Source organism: Aythya fuligula, chromosome 3 (assembly GCF_009819795.1).
Source record: "Aythya fuligula isolate bAytFul2 chromosome 3, bAytFul2.pri, whole genome shotgun sequence".
NCBI lineage: Eukaryota > Metazoa > Chordata > Aves > Anseriformes > Anatidae > Aythya > Aythya fuligula.
Window position 1 is genome coordinate 79,315,032 of NC_045561.1, and position 24,203 is coordinate 79,339,234.

Genomic DNA, 24,203 nt, shown 5'->3' on the forward strand with positions numbered 1-24,203 from the left:
TCTCCGAATGTTCCTTTCTCCACTATTATGTTGTCATCGGTTACCCATATGGGTGCTGTCTTCCCAGATCAGAGGTGCCTGTGTTTCAGTGGCTGCTGAAATGATTCTGCTTTCACAGAAAGGCACAACACTCTGGTGTAGCCATTCCACTGGAATTGCAATAGCCTGTTCTCTGCTGTGACATAGCTTGGTTAAAATCAGTTTTATTAAGGCTGCTGCAGGCTCTCAAAGTAATATGAAGGGCATAATGCATCTATAATTAGAGTCAGTAAAAAAGATATCATTCTTTATGGGCATTATGTGGGGGTTAGTCAATTGTCCAGAGTTTATGCTCTTTAGCAAGAAGTGAGATGTATTTTAAAGTTGTAGGGAGGAGAGTTTTGCTTAATAGCATTAACGGTATTACACTCTGCTTAAGCAGAAGGGAAAAGCAACCAGTTTCTGACAAGAGAAAGTTACGTGTCTTTTTCAGTCAAGTATTTCCCAACCACTTTAGAGGATAATCAGCATGCTGGACTTTCCCCATTGAACCCCACAAACTAACAGCTTCTGGGGAAAATACAAAGGCTGAAAATCATATACACAATGGCAGGCAAAGAACAAAGCATGCCCCAGCTTCTCTCTCCAAACCCAAGCTGTGAGAGTAGCTGCAAACCACATGAAGCTTTCATCCGCCCCTTCCTTCCTACCCCTGGAAGGTGTGCCCACTGAGAGTGGGTGATCACAGCTCCCCCGTGTTCCATCCCACACGATGCTCCAGAGGCCCAGGGTTTGTGGTCGTCATGAAGGTGGCATGAGTTTGTGTACCCAGTCACCTATCAAGTCACCCTATCAAGTGACTGAGTGACTTACTGGGTTTTCTAACAGGTCTTCTCTTTCTAAAGTGTCCTAAGCAACAAAAATCTGTACATTTGATCAGTCTGGGACAAAAATCCTCCAAGGAGCTCCATGGCTAAATTGCCATGAAGGTAAACTCCCTTCAAAAGGCTCTTTGAAAACAGGGCATCCTATCTTGATCTTATCTACTTAGGCTGCAGAGGGTCTGATTTTTGCCAGCACAAAACCATCAAAAAACAAAAGCTGTAAGATTTATCTTTAGCCATATAAAGTCAAACTTTAAATGTCAAGTGCTTTAAGCCATTTCAATCATAATGGGATTTAAAAAAAAAAAAAAATTACTTCTGCAGTTTCTGATTTATTTCTTTCCTGATGGGTTTATGGCTTTCTTTTTTCCTTTTTTTTTCTGATTCTCATCTACCCGGAGGGCTGTGTGGAAGCACCGGTTTTGTGCATGCAGTACCCACTATAATGGAAAGAGCAAGTGAAACCACAGCTCCAAATTCAACATCTTTGACCTTTTGTTGGTTTTACCCCCACCAGTTGGAATTAATGTAGTAACAAAAAGAATGTCAAAAGCTTCTTCTGAAATCACTGCTGTTTTAACAGTTTGTGATTTATTTAGTCTTATTCATTTGCTTTGCAGCATTAATTTGATTTAAGTTATGCTTATTGAAGTAGATATTTTGCAGCACATGTACTTTGTTGGACTGGGTTTAAGAAGGCTGCTTAAATTGAGTTACAAGATCAGGCCAGAGTGTGGAGCATCACAGATGTAGCCCCAAAATGGCAACAAGTTTAAGCACCTTCCCCCACTGAGTCCACTGCATGTTGCCCCTTGACCCATTACTGTCTGCCCAAGGGAGCTAACCAGAAACTGTGAACCTGGGCAAAGGCCACATCCCCTCACACATAAATCATGGCTGGAAGAAAAGTTATTGTAGAAAAAAATACCCCCCACTAAAGACCTGAAACTCATCAACAAGCATGGTCATGGACTTGTGTACCACAAGAAGTTTATACCAGGACCTTCCTACCCCTCCCATTTGCTGTAGTTGTCCCCTTACCTCCCCAGAGCCCAGGTTTGTGAAGGTCACTGCAGTATTTTTACAGGACAGCAGGCTGGTGCTCAGGAAAGCATGGCTCCTCCTGCTGCACACCTTCTCTTTTCATCCCTGGAGGCCACCCCCAACAAGAACATCTGGGGAGCCTGCTCCCTTGCAGGAAATCAGCACATTCCAGGCACCTGCAGCATGTCAGGGAAGATCCTCACATCAAAATAAGCCAGGTATTTTGGATATCCTACCCATCTGTGGTGCCATCCACAAAGAGGCCCAGAGCTGAATCTCACATGAAGAAAATGTCCGTGATCCTCAAAAAGTCTTTGCCTCTCAACGCCAACTACTGAGGGTCAGGTTTTTCACACTGTGTCTGGATGAGTCATCCCATTGAGGGCTGCAGCATGAATAAAATGAGCAATATCTGACCCATAAAAGTCAGGTTTCATTCGAATGCAATACTGTATTCATTGAAAGGCAGTTTCCCTCTTGTTCAGAATAAAATATGTTTTTGAAGCAGTCTGAACAAGTACAGGATAGTTTCAGTGGTACATATTAATAGAGAAAATTTATTAACATCTTCTGACTACTGACCACAAAAGAGAATTCAAACAATCTGTTGTTACTGTTGTACCCAGGGATCTCACTCCTAACTGCTGAATCAAGAGGAAAGGAAATAACTATGTTCAAGGGAAGAAACCCTTTCATTTTCACAGACAGATTTGGCTTCTATCTCTGCAAAAATGAAGCAAATCAGCAAGCACAAGGACTGAACCACAAAGTTCTACAGATTCTCATGCAATTCTCCCCTTGACCCTTTCACTCGAAGAAGACTCCATCCTGTGAAAACACAGGTCATTTTTATTATCTTCCACCTCTAAGAAGTACAGCCCCGATTATCTTCATCAAAGTTGTTCAAAGTTGGCCACAATTTTTCCTCTGTTTAAACAGTGTGGGCTTTGTTGTTGCTTTATTTTTATTTTGGTTGGTTGGTTGTTGTTTTTTAAATAGAAAGTGCCTTTATTAATCATGAAGAGGAAGCTTTCTTGATTTATTCATGGGTATTAAATACTACATATCCTAGTTTTCATTGACTCACTGGCTTCTTACACTAAGCCAGCAGGGTTTGTTTCCTCTAGGTTGCCTTAAAAGGATTAAAAATCATTCCTTCCTACATGATTGTTTTCTAACTATTAGTGTTGAGCATGATTTCTTGCACAAATAAGACTTGGGGCAGCAGAAATGATGTACGAGGATTCCTCTTTTATCCAGTTTGCCTAGATGCAGTTCCAGGATTAACAGGACTTTTTGTAATTGGTTGCAGTGCTCTGCTAATGGCTGGCTGAACCCATGGCTCTCCTGCAAGGCTCACAGAAGCACGCTCTGGAAAGATGCTGCTTCCTAGTAACAGAAGCAGAAAGGGTGAAATTGAAACTGCAGAGGCAGCGAACAGGCATGGATATGCAGACAACCAAGAGTAACCATGAGCCTGAGCATGTTCATGTTCTTCAAGGTTCACCAAAAAGCATTTGTGAACGGAGCTGTTCGCATTCACCAAAGAAGGAACACGTCCCTGTGGGATTTGTTTGGCATCACCCCTTGCAACTTTCAAAGAGCACCAAACAGTTGCATGGGGCTGGGAGATGCACACCTGGCAATCTTGAGCATCTTTTAGACCTGCAAGAGCATCAGCCATGAGTATGCATGTGACCCCACAGCTATCTCTTCCCACTGCTTACTCCCTGCACCCAGAGACCTGGAACTTTCCAGCCCCCCAGCAGTGGGAGCAGAGCAGAGCACTGCATTTGCAGCCTGCTGCTTTACTGTACCCCAGACCTGTGGAGTTGGAGGCTGCTGCCTTCAAGCTCTCTTCTCCCCATAGAAAGGGCATACAGCATAAACTTTCCTAATGATTTTCATGGGTCCATCATAAAGAGACATTCTGGCATTGCAATTTACACAGCAAGTGCTGCTTTGGAGCAGCTCAACTATGTTGAGGAACTACCAAGTCTCCCCATACTGTAACAAATCCCAATTCTTGGGATCCTAATCCCATAGCTGAAGTGTGCTTTAGGGGAATAAAAAATGCAACACAGGATTTCTATTTATACTGAGTAAAAACTGGGAATGCTGTGGGTAGGGAATATGGCTAGTGGCAAGAAACACCAACAGAATAGGTGCCTCGAGCAATGCAATTCCACATCTTTCACAATTAAAGTTTGACACTTTTTACTATTCTGCCACTGGTTAAATTAAGCCTGCAGAATATTAAATTCAATTACCCATAAAATAATTATATCAGTATTAAAACAGACATAATTTTTGCAACATAAAGATGAAAGCTCATACTTGCATGCTATCTGTAAAAAATCAGTGGCCATACAATACTTAGCTCAATAAGCATCAATATTTACTAAAATGTTCAAAGAAAGATATTCAATCAATCACATCAGTTTCTAATGGAGTTTCGGCAGTTTAATTTGTTAATAACATATTTTAATGAGCTATTAAATTGTCATGTACTTCAGACTGCACCGTAGTTCCTTTCTAATCAGTGCTGATTACTAAGATATTTGTATGTGACAAATTTGCTTTCAGCTTATACTCAGCCTTCCTATTTCCCTTAGCAGTCCGGTTTCTGCAGAGGTGATGTTATAACAAGGACGGTGAACTTCAGAGTCCCAAACAGCTGCCTTAAGAGGTATCCCTGGGGCTGGCAGTACTGTGCTCTTCTCTCAACTGTGTTTCTGTTTGTAGACCAGGGATGACAATAATTTTCCTACTTCTATATGGCCCATCTAGTATGATGAATGAAAAGCACTTCAGAAGAAGTCAAGGCTGTTACTAAAAACTCATCTTCCTGACACTGCATAGCGCCAGACAGTCGCAGAGAGTGACTGCAGGCTGGGACTCTGAGCATACAGCCACACACTTGTAGAAGGGAAGGTCACGAAGAACATGGGAACTTGAGTCAGCCCCTCAAACCTTGACCTTCCAGCCAAAGGCAAGCTGGCTGGGGCTTCAGATCACCCCAAAGTCCAGTATGGCATGAAAAACATTGGAACTGCTGCTGCTCTCATACCGCTAAGGTAAAACCTTACAGGAAACCCAACCCTCTGGTTCAAGCCAAGAACAGAAAAGGGAACTGTTCTGCAGAGAGGAGTCTATGTTGTAGCATTCATCACCAACCACAAAATTTCAAATGCCTTTAGCTTAGGGGTCTATATACATGTAGGCTTGTCCCTTTGAAGTTTTGGAAGGTACAGTTGTAGTGGGTTTATGTGGCAAGGTTTTGGTAGCAGGGGGCCATAGGGGTGGTTTCTGTGAGAAGGATCTAAAAGCTGCCTCTTGTTTTGTAAGGGCCCCACTGCTGACCAGAATCAAGCCAATAAGCGATGCTGTTTTGCGCCTCTGTGAGAGCATATTTAAGACAGGGAAAAAAACACTGCACCACACAGCAGCTGGGAGAGTGAGAGGAGTGAGGAACAGCCTTGCAGGTGCCAAGGTCAGTGAAGAAGGAGGGGGAGAGGTGCTCCAGGTGCTGGAGCAGAAGTCCCCTGCGGCCTGTGCTGAGGACCATGGTGAAGCAGGATGTCCCCCTGCAGCCCATGGAGTACCACGGTGGAGCAGGGTTCCACGCTGCAGCCCGTGGAGGAGACCATGGTGGAGCAGGTGGCCCTGCACCAACGGAGGCTGCTGCCTGTGGAAGACCCCTGCTGGAGCAGATCCCGGGCCGGACCTGTAGCCCGTGGAGAGGAGACCACACAGGAGCAGGTGACCTGGCAGGAGCTGCTGCCCGTGGGGGACCCAGGTTGGAGCAGTTTGCTCCTGAGGGATGGACCCCGTGGTACGGACCCATATCTGGAGCAGCTCTGGAAGAGCTGCTGCCGGTGGGAAGCTCACGCTGGATCAGTTCATCAAGGACTGCATCCTGTGGGAGCGACCCCACAGCACAGGAGATGAGAGTGACCGAGAAGGAGCGGCAGAGAAAAAGCGCTGTAGACTGACCATAACCCCCATTACCCCGTTCCCCTGCGCTGCTCAGGGGGAGGAGGTGGAAGAGGGTGAATGGGGGGGGGAAGGTGCTTTTGGTTTCTTTCCTTTGTTTTTCACTTCTCTAGCTTGTTAGTAATAAGCAATAAATCTTACTGTCTCCCTTCGCCAAACTGTTTTGCCCGTTACAATAACTACTGAGTGATCTCCTTGTCCTTATCTCAACCTTTGAGCCCTTTTCATCATATTTTCTCCCTGTTCCTCTTTGAGGAGGGGGAGTGAGAGAGTGGTTGTGGTGGAGCTCAGCTGCCCACTCGAGCGGAACCACCACAACAGTTAAATAAATCACAATTCCATTAATATTGGCTGGGACATAATTTGTATGGGCAAGTAGAGAAATTTATGGCAAAATGGGTACATACCCCATATTTCCAATATTCTCCACCTGGTGCTGTAGCAGGTAGGCTTGTATCTAAAAGGAAAGACCTAGACTGTATTTGGTGCAACATGGTGTGAAGGAAGGCAGAATGACGGAACTTTTTTTTTTTTTTTTTTTTTTAAGGGCTGTTACCTTGTTCAAGGGCAATCAAATTCCCACTCTCTTGCCCCAAAGCCTGACTTTGCGGCTTCTAATAAAAACATTTCACCACATGGACAAAAATACACCGACCCTTACATTACAAAGATGTATAGCATTATGTTTTCCTCATGCTTCCAGAGGTACTGAAACTCTGTCAAGAGCAGTTACGCAAATTTGCAAGTCATATATTTTTAATATCATTTAGACATAAGTGCATTTTGTGCAAAATGTTGCTTCCAGATTGAGTAAATGAAGATTTTCATCCCCACAGCACATCAGTGCACCACAGAAAACCAGAGCATGAATTAAACTCCACTGTCTCTTTACCAGATATATGGTTACAACCTTCATTCGCTGCCTGCTGCAGCTTTGATCTGACAGCTCTTAATGGATTTAGTAAATCATTATTTATTCCACTTGCCATTCTGTGTAACTGTTTAAACTGGCATTAAGAGACCGTGCAGTATGTTTGTTTTTGTTGTTGCTGTTTTATTTTTGTTTCTCCTGTGGAGAACTCAGCATGTACATTTCTCACTATTGTACACTAGTACAATATTCTCACTAGTGTACAAGTTCTCACTATTTTAAATTCTTATGTCATGAAATTATTCATCTTTTGCTACTGACCAGTTTCAAACAATCTCAGCAGTGTGATGATTTAAAATACATCTTTTCTCTAATTATCTAAATGTTGTACTGAGAAAGGTTTAAGATTCTTACAAAACCCAGCTCCATAAATCAGCTAATCCAGGTGGGAATCAGCTGACCAAGCTGCCTGTAGCAGGTTGGCAGCTACTAAAATCATGGCATGAATGCTGTGATTTGGTCCCTGCAACCACAGCAATAAACCCACATTGCTGTCAATAGGCAAGGCGTGACATTACCAACACCATGATTGCTCACGTACTGCATGCACCGGTACGTGTGTCAGTGGAGCACCTAGCCTGCTGGTGGGGAGGCACAGAGCCAAGATGAGAGGAAACCACCGGGAACAGAGGGCAGGAAGAGGAGGTGCTGCTGGCAGCTTAAGGAGAACCAGAGCAGCATGAGGCACATGCCACCTGCTCCTAGGTTGGGCAGCCCTTGTCTTAGAGACAGTTGCCAGTTAAGAGCCTTTTCCTCACATGAGAGAGCACTGCTACAGTGTGGGCTGTGCCTCCACCGTTGCCTTCTCCTCGCGCTCCAGGATCTACACAGCAAATGGAAGCCTGTGCTGAAATACACCCTGCTCTGAGGGTGTAGAGCTTTGCCACCCACCAGCAGCAGGGTGCAAACTGGAGGGACCCAGAAACCTGTTGACAGCAGGGCTGCTGTAGTTTTATTTTAGTGTTTTGTATCTATGTATGTACCTCACAGTATTCTGTGTGTGTATACACACATATATATGCATATAAATTTACATCTTGTATTTATGTTACCTCTGCTTTCTATCTGTATGGAGAGAGGCAGTTACGGTGGCTACTCCAACTTTAAAAAGTGATTTTTTAATTTAAAATCATCACCTAGGTAGCAGCCTCCTCATCAAGATTTTCATTAATTTCAGGCTGGAATCAAGTTCTTGGGCCATTTTACACAGTACAATTTGAGCAGGCCACGAGAGAGGCCTGCTCAGAAAATCATATTTTCAAAATTTTCTGGTAATTTTGGCCAAGTTAATCTCCTAGAATACCTTTTTGCACTTCAGCACTATTCACAGGCCCTGGGCAGTCTCCAAGCAGTTAGTCTGGGCAGTCAGGACAACACGGCTGCCTACCACAGTTGTGGCAGAAGTGTGGCCTTCCCATCCTCCTGCCTGCCCAAGAGCAGAAGGAAGGATCGCCCCCACCAGCCCCAGCTCCAGGAGGGCAGTGTGGATTTTCCACGGCCACAGCTCCTCTTTTCTCCTACTGTGGGGCAGCGCGGGGATTTTTAGAATGACGTAAATGTAAATATTGTGGATCCTGAAGCTTGAGATCATATCATAAAGCACCCTCTGTTTTATGTAGTGTGAGCCTAAGTTTACCCTCTTTCTCCCCTGGCTGCCAGGAATTTGTAAAATCTGCATGGTCCAGCTAAGACATTTATTTACATCAGGTCCTCACTTAATCCCTCTGCAAACCATTGATCTGCAGTGACAAGCAGGTAACCTACTTTTCCTAGACTGATACACAGGCTTGACATGGTGTTTTCACTGTTATTAAATGCAGTCTTATGCCCTGACCAAGTGCGGAACTTCTCCCTCCAGAGCAAGCCTCTTTACCATCCTTCCACTCTACTTTGTGTACAAGCACAGCCCAGCAATAATAAATACAGCATTAAAACAAACAAGCAAACAAAAGCTAGTGCAGAAAAACAGAGCAAAATATGGCCCCTGTGGTACTCCTATCTGGCTTATACCCATCCCTTCGTATTAGCGCGCAACTGAAGCACCCTCAAAAGCAGCTCAGAACTTCAGGAAAAAGTTTTTCCTTATTATCCTTCATGGTCACTTTCCAGACTGTTTCTTTACTTTGAAGACAGAGATTATTGCTCCATGCCAATACCAGGACTAGCATTAATCGATTAACTGCCGCAAGGTGATTCACCATTTCTGGACTGATTTCTGAGCCAGTGCAAGGCAAATTCGTGACTCATTCCAGTACTATTTCCAGGATATGATGAGCACTAATGACTTCACCTTCCTCAAAACCTGTTAGAAGACCAGATGCACACCATTCCAAAGACTTCCCAACAGCATCCTTACACTGTTTTGTTCAAAGGGGGTAAAAAATTGGAGGGAAACCGCCAGGAGACAAGTCTGTCAACATCCTCCCTCCACCTCCACCCCCCACCCCTCACAGGGAGTACCTGGTTTCCAAGAAGGACTTGCAAGACCTTGCCAAAAGCACGCGCTGCTCACCTTGGAAATAGATGCCTGACTGGATTTGGAGGACCCTGGGAAGGGCTCTGGGGTCCAAAGAATGAATGAACTTCTCAAGGGTAGATGCCATGGTCCACCACAAGGCAGCATGTGTGTCTGGCACCTAACGGTTGGTGAGAAGCTCTGGAGCATTCAAGGCTTGCAGCCTGGCTTGTGCTGCACCCCGAGAGCTGCAGGGCTCTGAGGTGGGGAGGAGCAGCACAGGAAGGTACTTCTGCTTCCTTGCTTCGCTGGCCGCTTCCTCCCACGGCTGCAGACGAATATAGTGAGAAGAGGGGATGCTGAGCATGGGTACCTGGCCCCACCAAGAGGTGCAGGCACCGCTGTGGGGACCAAACTTTGGAGTTGTCGGGGGCATCTGCCATAAAACTCCATCTCATTGGTTACTGATTCAGTGCCTGGAAATACTGACCCCCGCAGAAAGAGGACATCCAGCATCTTCCCTGCATAAAGTGATGAAAAGACACCATATTTGGGTGGGTTTGTTTGTTTTGTTGGAGCACGGCAAAATAACTTGGTGTTTGTTCTCTTCAAAACCACAAAGAACCTTTGAACAGAAGAAATGAAACCATTTTGTTCTGATGCTTTTTGCTCCATTAAGTATTGTAGCTGGATTTGAGATATAAAAAGGCAGTACAAATAACTTTGACATGTAAATGGACATTAAAGCACAATGCTGCTATGCAAAATGGCCAAGATGTTTTAATGTCATCAGTGACTTGTGGGGATTTGAATTTGATATGCTACAACTGGGAATGAATTTTTAGAGGCTACTGCCCAGTACCATGTGCAAATCTGACTGCACTAAAGGCAACATCCCAGCATTGGTCTCAGACCAATTCGGAGCTTTATTGAGAGCTGTTACTGCAGCAGCACTCCTCAGAACATCAAGACTATGTAGCAAATAAGGGGTAGAATCAGATCACCAGGAAAGCTGAAATGCCTGATTTCATGCTCCCTCACACCAGTCTCACACTGCTCTGAGGTGTCAGAGAAAGCAGGAAGCATGATGTTATGACAAAATGGAAAGCCAATAATTTATTTTAAAAAAATCTCTGTAGCTGTATTTCATCTATATGTAATAATTCACAGGAGACAATATAAGCTTCCTCATATTTAAAAAAAAAAAAAAAAACAAAAAAAAAAAACAAAAAACACAACTTGTTTAAAGGGAGTACTCAGGTTTTTGAGGTGCAAGGCTGTGGCATATGATGAGTTTGTTAACTTGGTCTTAAGAATTGTTGCTGCAGAGCGTGTGAAAGAGTGTTTAGAAGCAGGGAGGCTGCAGGTGCAGAGCTCGCTGTCACCAGTTGTTAACACTGCAGGTGCTGCAGGCAAAATGAGTAACAGCTTTGGGTCTAGGAGGTACAGGTGTTAGTAAAAACCAAGCTAGAAAGCTAGAGTATATGCACAGCCAACCACTCATCCACTTGTAACACACAGGAGTCCTCCCCCTCCTTCCCAACAATACACATGAAATTAATCAAACAGCACTGATCGGGGGAAATCGCACACATTCAGTGGCAATCAAAAGGTTGATGATGAAAAGCTGATTTTTGCAGGGTCCAGAGCACTGAAATATGTGAGTAGTTTCAGTTATTTAGGTAGGACGTCTTTATAAGATTAAAAATTGTGTCTAACTCTAATGAATCAAAGCCAATTTTTCTAAGGTACCTGCTCTCAAGATTCTCAGGGATTGTGTCAGTGCCAGAATCTGGGCTTTACCTGTCCACATTGTTTTGGTCTATAGATAAAGAGCCCCTAGGGCCATTTTTACTGTTCCTGAATACACTTGTATTTGGCTCTTCAATTTGCTAAGAACACCACCACACAAAAAAGAAAAAAAAAAATAAATATATATATATATATATAAAAAAAAACAAAAAAAACATGAATTGCAAACACACATAAAAATTAATAACTGGCTTTGAAACCAGTTGGTTCTAGCAAAGCAAGCATACAAACAGGAATGGATTTTGTGCAAGACAAACCAGCACAAAAACAGTTGTAGTCTGCCAAACCCAGAAGCCCAACAGCAGCAAGGCTGCTGCAGATCCATGTCCCCAGGACCAACCAGCTGTATGTGTCCACACACGTGTATACGTGCACACACACACACACACAGCACATCTATACATGAATACAGCAATACAGCACTGGCCACATAGGTAAAGACAGAAACCACAGTGCTCGTACAAGCCCCAACAGCCTTGTCCTGGTCCCCTCTCTGTCTGATCTGGCTGACAGCTCATCAGTGGGAAATACTGACATATACTTGCAGTGCAGGAGCTGGGCTGGTCACTGGTCTTGGACCCTTGATCTCCCAGCTGCTGGCAGCAGGGCAGGCGAGCAGCCCTGGAGGCCACTGCCCTGAAGGCCAGAACCCCATGCCAGCAACTGGCCCAGACCCCTTTACAAATGAGGCCTAACCCTGAGGCTTAGCCCCCTCAGTTGAGGTGCCCTCAAGAGCTTTTTCCCTTATCTCCTCCTGTGATGCCCTGAGGGGGTCTGGGCAGGATCTCTTTTTTTCTGATGGGTTATTTAGGTTCCCAGCTGCTCAGTGCCTCTCTGTTTTCTTCTGTGGGCAGCTGGACTGATGGCTTTCCTTCTCTGGGCCCTCAGCGGACTAATGGCTCTCCTGTAGTGTGACTGGGAATACCCTGAGCAGGGCACCTCTGGGGTTCTCCCACCTGCCATAGCTTTTCTCTGCTCCTTTGTGTGCACAGAGACCAGCTCTTTGTTCAGCAACGTAACAAAACAGGAGGTGCCATGTATATACATTCTTCCGAAACTACAATCCAGATCAGAAGTACTACTTACCACTCATGCGTTATCAGAGGAATCTTAATTTCTGACAGCACCTAGAGTGGTAAAGGATCTGTTCTCCATAATGCTCTGCAGGAGCTTTTTCCAGCCTGCTGTGCAATGCAAAGTGCAGAGAAAAATCCTTTGCCATCTCCAAAACATTCTTCATCCCAGAATGGAAGATTACCACATCATCATCACAGGCTGTTCTTAAAAAGGGATCTTTTTGGGCAGGTTAGCATATAGAAGAATAAATACTCAGCAATATCTTGACTTGGAAAATTTTATTCTGCTTCATCCAAGTCTCAATACTGAAGAAAAAGACAAGCTGGAGAAAAATACAGGTAAAGTGTACTGAGTGGAGACGAAATCTGGGCCCATTTTTCCTATAGAAAGAACTGAGTCATAAACTTCTCCTTACCACACCTCCATCTCTGAGTTATTGCATTCTGCAAATAGAGCTTATGGGGACCTCCATGTTACCAGTATACTCCGTGAATCTGTAGACAACATTTGGTTTGGCCACGCCATCCCCACGATTCCCCAGTGGGATATTCTTCCAGCATGCTGATGAACACTCATTTGTTTTACTTCCTCATTTCCAGGAAGTCAATGCAATGTTTGAATTTTCTGAATAAAATCATTTCCGAATCCATGAAGGTGGTTTGTTGTTGTTGTTGTTGTTGTTTGTTTTTGTTTAAACTCAGACCAAACTCCTGATAAATGCAGCCATTAGTTGAGCTTGTTGAAGGGACTCTAAAATGGTCCAGTAAATATGAAACCAAGCATTATGTCCACAGGAAGATATGCCCTACTTACTGAGTTTATAAACACAATGTATTTGCAATTTGAGCTGGCAGGGCTATAATTCCAAAGAGGAGGATGCTTTAGGGAAACTGGGAACAGCCAAGACCTGGAGGGCAAATGTGCATGAGAGCTATATTGAATGGTTATGCTATCTTTTGAATCAAACTCAAGGCACTGCAGAAAGTTCAGTATGCTTATTTATTTATTCCAGTGAAAGGTAGAAACTCCACCTGTCTTTAAAAATAAAGTCAGATTAAACTGTAGGGAATTCTCCCTGACACAAGTGCATTGGGCTGTGAAATAATCTCTGAAGGGAACAAATGTACACTTGGGACATTTAGGCCTCAACTAAATACAGGACTAAAAGACCCTATTAGGAACTGTTCTGATAAACACAGGGAAACAAGCGATCTGTTCCTATAGGTGAGGATCAAGCTGCACTGTTTTCCTTCATTTATAGGAGTCTTCTGGCTCGATAGCTTGGTGGGGTGAACAATATTACACTGAAACTGCTCCAGAGGCAAACCCAGCATGAAAAGAAGCCACAGAGACTTCAGGATCTGGCATCTTCCTCCCTCCTATCAACAGCAGTTCTGGTAGGACCATTCAGGTTCCCTGCAGGCACCCCTAAGAAGCACCTGACTCAAATGACAGCCAGGTCTTTTCGATGGCCCCTGTGATGTACATTGGTGGTGTCAGTAGCTTCTTGCCTCATCATACAAAAAAAATCTAGCCCCTACAGTAGTGTCCCCAGATTTGTCCCAGACAGACAGGAACAAATTGGCTGAAAATCTAATTGCCAATGGAGCATTACAATGTGACCTTTGTGTACATTTTTTTCCCACTGATTCTGTATGCATAGATAGATGGGCCAGTAAAACCAAAATGATCGTACCTGAAACACTGAAGTCTTCCTTCCAAAGAAACACAGCTCTGAATGGCTAACATTTATGTAACATCCTCCCACATCTGCAACAATTTCTTCTAATTTCACTTTCAAATGTAAAGCATTCATTGTATGGCATATTTCAATGACCAAAGATATATATGCGTACATCTTTTAACATTCCCACTTCCACGTGCAGTCTCTGCACATAGTCTCCATAGGATGAGTCAGTTTGGGTAGAGGACTTTTTAATTCTGCAAAGGCATAGCAAGATCCTGCTGAAATTTGAAATAAATATCTGTGTTAAAAAGCAAGGATGATTAACCACAGAAACGTATAGTATTTCACTATCAGCTGAAGCACATAGATAAAAATAAAATCTGACCTTCTACAGATATAATCTTGCTCTGCTCCAAGCTGTTGGACTAGGTACAAAAATGACTGGGTGAAAAATCCTAACGCCTTCACAAAGCAGGCAGTCACCCCAATGAATTGCAATGGCTCCTGGCTTTAAAATCCTGGAACATTTTAATGCACTGTGATTGTATTGTGAACTTTCCTTTATGTTTTCAGGAACTACACTTTGGGTTCTTTGACATTTCTTTGCAGCTCGGCAGAGAGATCTTAGACGTGTTCTTCATATGAAATTTAAATGGCTTAGCAGGTGTGAACAAAAGCCTGTTAGTAAAAGCTCCTGAGCCCAGAGGGTTGTTTGCCAATGTTTGACTCCAGCGAACAGCCTATTGAAGAACTGGGATCCCCCAGTGCTTTTAAAAGTACTGAAGCACATGTACACACATTACATTTCGAAAAACAGTAAGTTTTTGGCTGACTGTTTTTATGGACTGAACAATAATAACCTGTGGGTATTTTCTACATTTTATTGAGCGATTCTGTACCTACTGGAGCCAGAAAGGTCTTTCCATTGATTTTAATACTGGTTAGCGCAGATTCTTAATAAGGAAGAGTTATGGCTTTCAGTTGGTTGTGGCTTCCCATAAAAACACCTTGCTGATAATACTATTTTAAGTTACTGTCTTGCAAAGAATATTGACATCCATTTTTCCAAAGTTTCTTCAACAAAGAGTAATTGTTCTGTATATATCCATGAACTATAGGAAATATATCTCCAGAACTCTGTCCCCATCTGTAGGTAAGTGTTTTTAGCACCATGGTCTTACTATGTTAAAAGTTTTAGCACTATGCATGAATTTGACACTCAAAACCCTGAAATGTTCAAGTGCTACATAGGCAGGCAGTGCTACAAATGTATTGTACAACCACACAAAGAAGGATGTGATCTGAGATTTGTAACCTCCACACTTCTGTGGACTCAAAATCTAAAGCCAAACATTCCCTCATTGACAGGCAGGTATTAATTAATGCTACCTTCCTTTATACAACTGTTAAGAGGGTTAATTTGTAAGTGTTCATAAATTACACTGAAGATAAAGTAGACTGCAGATGTTTAGTACAATAGGAGTTCCAATACAAAGAGGAACCTGTCAAAATGGGTAATGTTTACACAAAATGGGCCATACAGGTGACTTCCAATTAGTGTTACTATGTTTTAGTTAACAATGCAGCATGGAAACTCAGTATTCCCATGGGAATATTCATATTTCTATACAGGGCATCACAATGTAAAAAACTATTAAAAAACCTAATCCTCAGTATCCCAATAATTGTAAAGCAAATATTTAGCGTTTTTGACCTCTATCTTCCATTTTTCTCTCCCTCTTATAACTAAAAAAAAATAAAAAATAAATAAATTAATAAAAACACAAAAGACAAATAACAACAAAGCCTAGGGGAAAAAATAAAATCAAAGCCACATATCTTTGCAGATTTCATTAAATGTCTGTTTTCTGTGGAATGCTGGTTCAGGGAGGGGGAGAGCAGAACAAAAAGGAAGGGAGGGATCTAAAAAAGAACGACAATATTTTTAGGGAAAAGTACAGGTCCATTAAAGATTTACTTTGAGAGGAAAAAATACTTGAAATATCTTCAAATTACAAAAAGTGTTTTGAAATATGTTTGGCTTATCTTCAATGTATTTTTTGACAGCTGGAGACATGTTGGAGAAATTTTTTGCATTAATTTTAAATATCACTCTCTCCCTTTGTGATTCCTTCAGTGGGGTATGCTGTAATTTATTTTTAAAGAGGCAACATAAGTTTCTAGATGCCATTAAAGGAATCCAAAATAATTTTTTGCACCCTGCCACTGTTCAAAGAAAAGGACACTGCATTCATTTAAATATATTTGTGAAAGATTGAGTCCCCCAGTGGAATTTACACATTTACTTTCACTAATTATTCCTGAAGTTTCACCTATCAACTGACAATTTTCTACAGACGGGAAGCAAAACAGTTTGACTCTTCCTGACAGCAAAGAGCTTAGCAGAAGCAGAATGAAAACTGGCATCTCACACTTCTTACCTCTCAAATGTCTACATTACAGGAAGAAAGAGCACTAACAACCCCTTTTTATGTGAGCATTGGAACCCACAGTTTAGTCTACACATACAGGAAAAGAAAGCAGAAAAACATGTATTTTAATAATGGTTAGAATTTTTTTGTCATCCTTAATATTTATCTTAAATGACATTCTTTTTGTCTGACTTTCAAATTAATGATAAAGTGGTGGCACTGAATATGTTTACCTGTTTGTATTGGAACTGAAATATCAGCTGCCATTCTAAAATGCTATAAAATCAAACATTTCTCTCTCTCTTCTCTCCCCCCCTACTTTTTTTTTTTTTTTTTTTTTTTTTTTTTTTCTCTTTACCATCAGTAGGAACCTTCTTAAAGAAGGTACACAGAAAGACACAGTCTGTCAAGCACACAATGTTATTGGCCTGATTTTGGAAACAGCTTTGGAAAGTTGGAGTACAATCTTAACTGCAATTACTTCCGCTCTGTTTATGATGTTGAGTCTAAAAACAAATTGTTTCTGCAGCAAAATTGGGTGTTCATCAAAGAATCAAGGCTGCATATAAAATGCAGTTAACACTTGCCAATGTATCAGTTAAATTGATTCTGATTTTCTACCATTTTCAAGGCATTGATATTACCCTGCTGCGAGGCATTTTGGCTATCAGTATTTTACAATATGAAAGCTCAGCTGCATTTGCTGCTTAACTAGTCTGCAACAATGGCCTTGTTCCAGGTGTTCCTCACTCTTTCTTAAGAAACTGTCCAAAGGTTTCATTAATTGGTGGACCTATTTCATTTTGTTGTGTTGTGTTTTTGTTGTTGCTATTGCTGTTTGTCTTTTGAAATACATAGGAGAATGGAACATAGACGAGGGCATTTGAAAAAGTCCAAGAAAGCTGTGCATGAACTAAGATCTGTAATAAAGAAAGTCTAAAGGGTGATTTTATTGGAAGAGGCAGCCAGACTCCCAGGCTGGCACCTGCCAGAGTTTTAGCCCATAGAAGAGAGGACCCAGGGCATTTTCCATCTGCCCTCAGTGCTCCTCAACCTTGGGGACAGCAGGGTTGGAAACCAGGACATGCGTTTATTTTCTTAAAGACAAAGACATAACTAGTGCCCTGTTGTGTAGTTTGTGTCTTTTGTTGTTGTTGTTTTGTTTTTTTACTTACCAATTACAAAGAATTCTGTTTTCAGGTATGGGTTATAGTGCAATTAAATAGATAATGTTTTTTAAAGAATAGAGAATAAGGTACACCATCTGGACATTAAAATAATAAATAATAATAAAAAAAATGGGTCCAACATAAGCTACATTTGTTTATTTGCTTCACATTTGGCAGAGCACGCCCTTTTCCTCTTACAGAGGAAAATTTCCTCTATTTTTCTCATCCCTAGAGCAGTGTTGTCTTCTCCACTGTGCCTGGTACCATTAACATAAATAGAGCCATCACCAAAAGCACCTTAATGTCCTCAGGGATGGCATACACACCATCCTCTACTTCACACAAGAGGGGAGCACAGTACTTTTAATGGCTGCTGTCCATTTTTTTCCAGTACTGCCTAATCTTTCACCATCTTTGTGTCGCACGCTACAATAAACAGGGAGATCACAAACAGCACACAGAACACTTTTCCACTCTGAAAAGTTATGCCTTTAGAGCTGGAAAACAAATGTATTTCCTTTTTGAATTGGTCACTGAGCCTGTCTTTCTAGTTGTGGAGTAGGAAAGAGTACAGGGATTCTTCTCCAAATTAACCTGTAAAAAGACTGCCTTTTTTTTTTTTTTTTTTCTCTCTCTCTTCAAGAATGCATAGATAGTATTTATTCTAACTTTTCTAGAAGAACTTCTCCAACTTCTCTCATGTTTTAGCACTTTCCTATTGAGATACTCAGTCCGGAAGCTTCACCATGTATTTTCTTACCTGTCTTGTCTGCCTTTCCAACACTAAACAAATCTCATTACTTCTCATCTAGAGTGGTAGCTTACTGGGTAGCATACACTGTATCCATTTCCAGACAGCCTTGCAATATGGAACATATGCTACAATCCAGCCAAAGCCCTTTTACCTTATACTTCTCCACAAATTTCACTTAAATTATCTAAGATTTCAAACAGTCTGTAAGGAAATGTCCTGGGGCTCTCACTTTGGACTTTAAGTCTTTCTGCCAGCCTTTCATCTTGTTTTCAGTTTGTTGCATATGCATTTCTTTGACATCCAAGAGCATTTGTGACCCTTGGGCATCTCCTTCAATGTGTTCCGAGCACATGTTCTCCTGGGTGAAACATACAGCACAGCAGTTGGACCCATCGCCTTACTTCTCCGCACCATAATGCTAGAGCTGCCAAGCCAGGGGGTGCTGAGAGCCTGTAGGGCACTACAGCATCCTGGACCTTCTGGTGCTGACCACATTGCGAGCTCTAACAAACAGCCGGCATGAACAGATAGATTCATTTTGAAAAATGAAAGACTACATCTCCCTTCACAATTCTCTGAGGAATATATTTATAAATGTTCTTATAGCATTATGTCAACAAAGTAATTCAAACAGACTTCCCGTGGCTAGAGGATGAAATCTGAAATCTGGAAAGCTATCATCTACACCAAAGTCCATTTTATGAACAACATATTTTGCTCGTTTCTTTTTCTGCATTCTGTTCTCTGCTCACCTACAAAATCTACCAACGCAGTACGGCCATAGACAAGCTTGTCAAGGAAGATCTAATATATAATATAAGAGAAAGTACTTAAAAAGAGGGAAAAAAGCATCCAATACAAACACTCAAACTCTGTGGAAGAGAGAATAAAATAAAATCAAAGCAAGCAGAGTTACAGCAAAAACCAGGCCAAAGGTTGAACAAATACAGCTGAGAAAATTTGCTGATTCCTATTTTTATTTTTATTTTTTTTTATTTATTTTTTAAACACAGAGTTGAGGATTCTGTACAGCTTCCTGAAACTAGCAGGTAATCAGATCCCCGTGTTCATCCAAGCCTGCCCTACCATGGGCACTCATCAGTATGGCACACCCTGGAGTCATCCTCTCTCCTTGCTCGGACAGTAGTGAAAAGAGCAATCAACTTAAGAGACACTTGCAAGAGAGGGTGCCTCACCTCATTTTGGACAGTTGTGGTCTTCCCAGACCACTGCATTTCTGAATTCTGTCCAAGGACCCTGTGTTTTAACTCAGGTCTATGGCAAAGAGCTGAGAGCACACCTCTCCTCTCCCCTGTGAACACCAGCTAAAGTAACATTACTGGAAGCGAGTGTGTGGAAATTGACTTTTACCACAATCCCTTCACTGGTTAATGTTTATTTTAAATTCACCTAACTTCAGCACACTTCAGCTACTGTCACGAGAGAAAAGTTGACTATACAGTGCAGACCAGAGTGCATGTGGCCAGATATTCATATTTCCTGTCCCTTAACCTAGGATCTTTAATCGTTTTAACCAATCCTTCCCGTAAATTTCTGGGTTAATTTTTTTCTTTAAGTCAAACACATCTAGGCACATCGCTAACCAAACCTTTTCCTGTGCAGGTTCACATTGCTTTTAAGGCCCACAGACCATTAAAAAATTGGAAAAGAGCAGGCTTTTCCACTGCCTCTCCACTCAAACAGCACTCAAAGGAACAAAAGAGCAGTTGCAGTTGTCCCACTTTGTAATTAAGTTCTTGTTATCATGCTTAACACACTCACCAGACTCTAAATGACAAACAGCAAGAAGCTTGCTTTCAGAGGTGCCAAATGATCTTGCCTAATATAAGAGCATGGGGGTGTTTTGTGTCTAGCTATTTACTGTTAATTTGAAACTACTTGAAATCTTTTCTGCTGAAAAATTGAAATGCATTGTGGAGGGAATGCTATGTCCCATCCCTGCCTGCTTAGCTTTGGCTTGTGTTAAGAGCCAAAGATATAAAGAATGAGCAGAAGAGGAAAAAACATCAGAGAAAACAAAAATTGGAGAAACAAAATTAAGCAAATTATATTTTCAAATAGGCAGTATCCAGTTACTGGATCCTAGTCATATACTAAAACCACTGAAGGGAGAGCAAAACCAACTAGGTATGAGAAGTTATATGTAGGGTCTAGATTGAACAACACAAAGTCTTGAAAAGAAATGATTAAAATTAAAAGTCCTCCTCCTTAAATGTTTGTGTGGCTTTTGACAATTACAAAATAGACACCTCCTTGGAAAACTCACAGGGAAGAGCAAGCGCGGCACATCATGATATTGAGATGAGTCTTTGCATGACCAAGTAGGTGTTACATAAAGACCTAATAGTGGAGATACAGAAAACACAGTTTATATTATCAAGTAATTGTCAGGTTTTATTCTCTTCGCAGGGCCATCTGCTTCTTCAGTTTTTACTTTGGTGTGCTGGACTGTAAACACAGATAAACAACTTGCAGGGGCATGTGGCCCTCCCGCACTCAATTTTTGCTATTTTCCCCAGACACTAAGTGGTGTAGGACTCTGAAGCTATTTCATTTATGAAACTTGCTTCTGTTTCCAAGACACTCAGAATTTCTCTCATCTTTGAAACCTTCCTTTACAGTGAGTGGCTCCCCTGAGGCCATAGTCAAGCAGCTGTCTCTCAGCAAGCTCTCCCCAAATGCTTCCCCCTCACCCACAGTTTCTAATTCTGTTTTTCTCAGTATAAATTTTCTTTTTCAAAGAAAGGAAAAACAAAACCAAGCTATAATTACATTAAGAAATGAGAATCGGAAACAACCCTGAGACGTCACATTTGGGTCTTGATTAAGAGGGAAGAAAGGGATGAGAAATCACGTGCTTGAGCTATAACTTACTGTCAAATTTACTTTACTTCTCATCTGTTGCTTGCCCTCAAAGCTAAGATAAGAAATATCTGAATAATAATGCCCAGCTTCACAAAAATGTTCTCTTCTTTTTCTTGATCTACTATGACAACAATGGTATCACAAAAATTGCACCTTGTGGGCTTCAAGGCACTCAACTGAGTTCAGACACCAAACAGAGGTTGTTGGTAATAAAATGAGTTGTGCAAAATAATCTCCAAGCCTTTTGTCTCTACTAAGCCTGTTTTGTAGGGGAAGTTTTTCTTTAATGACACGTACTCCTTCCTATCTTTCCTTTCTTGAAGGAGATGCTCACATAAACTGCCCATTTCTTTTCTTGCTATTGTCCCTTACTCAACATCTTTCATCCTCAGTGTCCTGAGCCATTTGTTCAACCTTACTTGATTATAGGCATACCATACACTCAACATTTGAAACTTTTTCACTGACTGGGGAGCGGGGGGGTTCTTTTTTTTTTTTTTTTTTTTTTTTTCTTCCATCTATTTCATAAGTAGTCTTCTAGGGAAGCCCCCATTTGTTCTAGATTTTTATACTCTCCATCCTGCCTACACTTACAAGTACTTCATATACTGTTGCTCAGATAACTGGGGAACAAAATTCATATCCTCGTGCAGGTCCCAGACAGTTCACAGTTTTTTCTCTTTCTCTTGCACAAAGATTATAAAACCCTTATGAAAAAAGTAAAAGGGTTATTTCTGGGGCCTCCACCCATTGCAGTCCCTCACTGAATGCATTAAGGAATCTATCATATCTGTACATGCTCCCTTTATTCCATATACTAACAGCTTACTTGTATTCAAGGACAGAGACTGCTATAGCCTGTGACTCTGACTACTTAAAGGAATAACATCCTACAAAGGGTCTACTTTAAGCAAGGTTATTATTTGAAGTAAACAAGAACCTGAAAGGAAGGCATGCTGAAATAGAAACAAAGACTGCACTTCTTCCCTCTTTTCATTTTTTTTTTTTTAAGAAAATTTTAAAAGCCTTTGCCACAGACAAAACCACACAGCTATTTTCTCACAGCTGTAATTACAGCTCACTGTCACACTAGCTGAACCAGCTCATCTTGCTGGAGGAGAAATATTAGATGAACCTATACTATCCCTGGTGCTTTTATGTTCCATTTTTATCCTCATCCCTGAAGTTGTCTGACCTGTGGGAAGTACTGTTCGAACACTGCTGTATTTCTTAATGCAAGGTAAGCTGGAAACCTTGATCATTTCCGAAGATGAAACTAAGCAGCAACCTATTTAACAGTTTAAACTGCATCAAGTGAAGCTTCAATGATACAATTTTGTGCAACAGAAAAGATTGCAGCACTGCCACAGCCTCCTAAGTCTATGATTTCTACCTAACTCAAAATGAATGCATACACCCCTTCAGCAGGTGGTTTCAAGCGTTTTCAGTAAATAGAGGCAATTTTGTGTTTCTATTCTGTATCATCAGCAAGTTTCATAACAACTTCATCCTGAAACTGGGGAAAAAGGCTAAAGCACCTGATTCTGTCCTACAGATAGCTCAGAGTGTTGGTCTGGATGGGCTATCTATTTATTGTGCCTGCTCATGGGTACAGCCAACGGATCAGAAATGCTAACGAAACATGACTAGTAAGACTTACATCCTTGACTGTAAATGAACTGGGATTTCACCTGTTGGGACTGAAGTCCACAAGCACAATTTCTAGCACAACAACAAACAACTTTTAAAACTTTTCTGAAACTTCTCATAGTTTGTCTTTATGTCTGCTACAGAAAACAACTCAATCTGGTTATCTCGGGAGATAAACTCTAAAAATACTATAATCTCCAGTTTCACGTTTGCTATTGGAGTGCAAAAAGACAATAACTTTCCTCAAAATGGGACTCGGCAGAATACTGTGTCATTTCAGTTACTGTTCGACAAGCAATCAGATACAGATAAGAAAGACCAAAGTTTTCCACCATGAAACGGAAAGAGCTCACATTGCTTTGCACCTGTTGCACCTGGCAGAAAAATATGCACATCTTATCACAATCTGGAGGTCCTGTGTTTTGCCAGATGACATTTTGTGCTGATTACCAAAAAAGCTCCAGAATACTCTAAAGCTTGGGAAAAAAAAAAAAAAAAAAAAAAAAAAAAAAAAAAAAAAAAAGTTTGGTTCCAGGTTCAGAAGAGGTATTTCATTGCTGTTCCTTTAATGTATTTTTTTTTTTTTTTCTGCTTACTTAGTGGGTTTGTGAATCTCTGAACATATGGGGTTTTCAAATTTATCTTGATATAATTCATGAAGTCAGAACTATTTTCTGATCCAGATGGAAACTAGGAAGAGTTACAAGGGTCTGTTGAAATCAAGCTTTTGCATCTCAACAAGGCACAAAACCACCTGTTTTTTGCTGGCCAAGCCACAGTTAATAACCATTATTACCAGGTAAGCATCCTTTTGCGCCTGTCATCATACATGTCAATCTCTGCATAAATTAGGAACTTAAACCCCAGAGTAGGGAAATAACTAATTTCTGAGGAAAGTTAGGCAAACTAATGCATATGCCTGTCAACCATCACCATTCTCTCACATTATTCTTTTACTCAAGTTTGAAGAAAAAACATCATCAAGCTTAAAATAATTCAGAAACACTCCTATATTGCACCTCAAATTTTGTTCGAATTGAGCTTTTAGTTAAATAATAATAGTAATAAAGAAAAGGTTTTGGTGCATTTAGCTGAGGGAAACTTACAGGGCTAAACCTCTGCATATTCTGAAAGTCACCCTCAGTATATAGAAGCTGACGCAAACAATTATTCAAGTCCAAAAGGTAAAAACAGAAGTGAATATTCAAAGATATCCTTGACTATCCTGGCTCTGCAGAGGCTACAAGACCTTTGTCTGTTTAACAAAGGAAGAGCACCAGCAATAAACCACCACAAAAGCTCCTTTGTGAGATTAGGATCACTTAACTCAATTCAGACCTCTATGTGACACAGGAAAGTACAGCAGAAAATGAGTTACTTTTCTTTTCAGTACAGAGCAGGGCACTATAAAAGCAGCTTTTACATTTATTTCAAGATCTCAGGGTTT

General features: G+C 41.3%; 1 protein-coding gene across 1 annotated transcript in view; it reads right to left on the bottom strand.

Annotated features, from left to right (window-relative positions):
- The window catches only part of THEMIS (thymocyte selection associated), a 91,260-nt gene extending 81,823 nt beyond the window's left edge, over window positions 1-9,437 (bottom strand). Inside the window, exon 1 of the mRNA XM_032185405.1 lies at window positions 9,347-9,437. Within this exon, the coding sequence (XP_032041296.1) occupies window positions 9,347-9,437 (91 nt within the window). The remainder of the gene's footprint in view (window positions 1-9,346) is intronic.
- Between the last annotated feature and the right edge of the window lie 14,766 nt (window positions 9,438-24,203).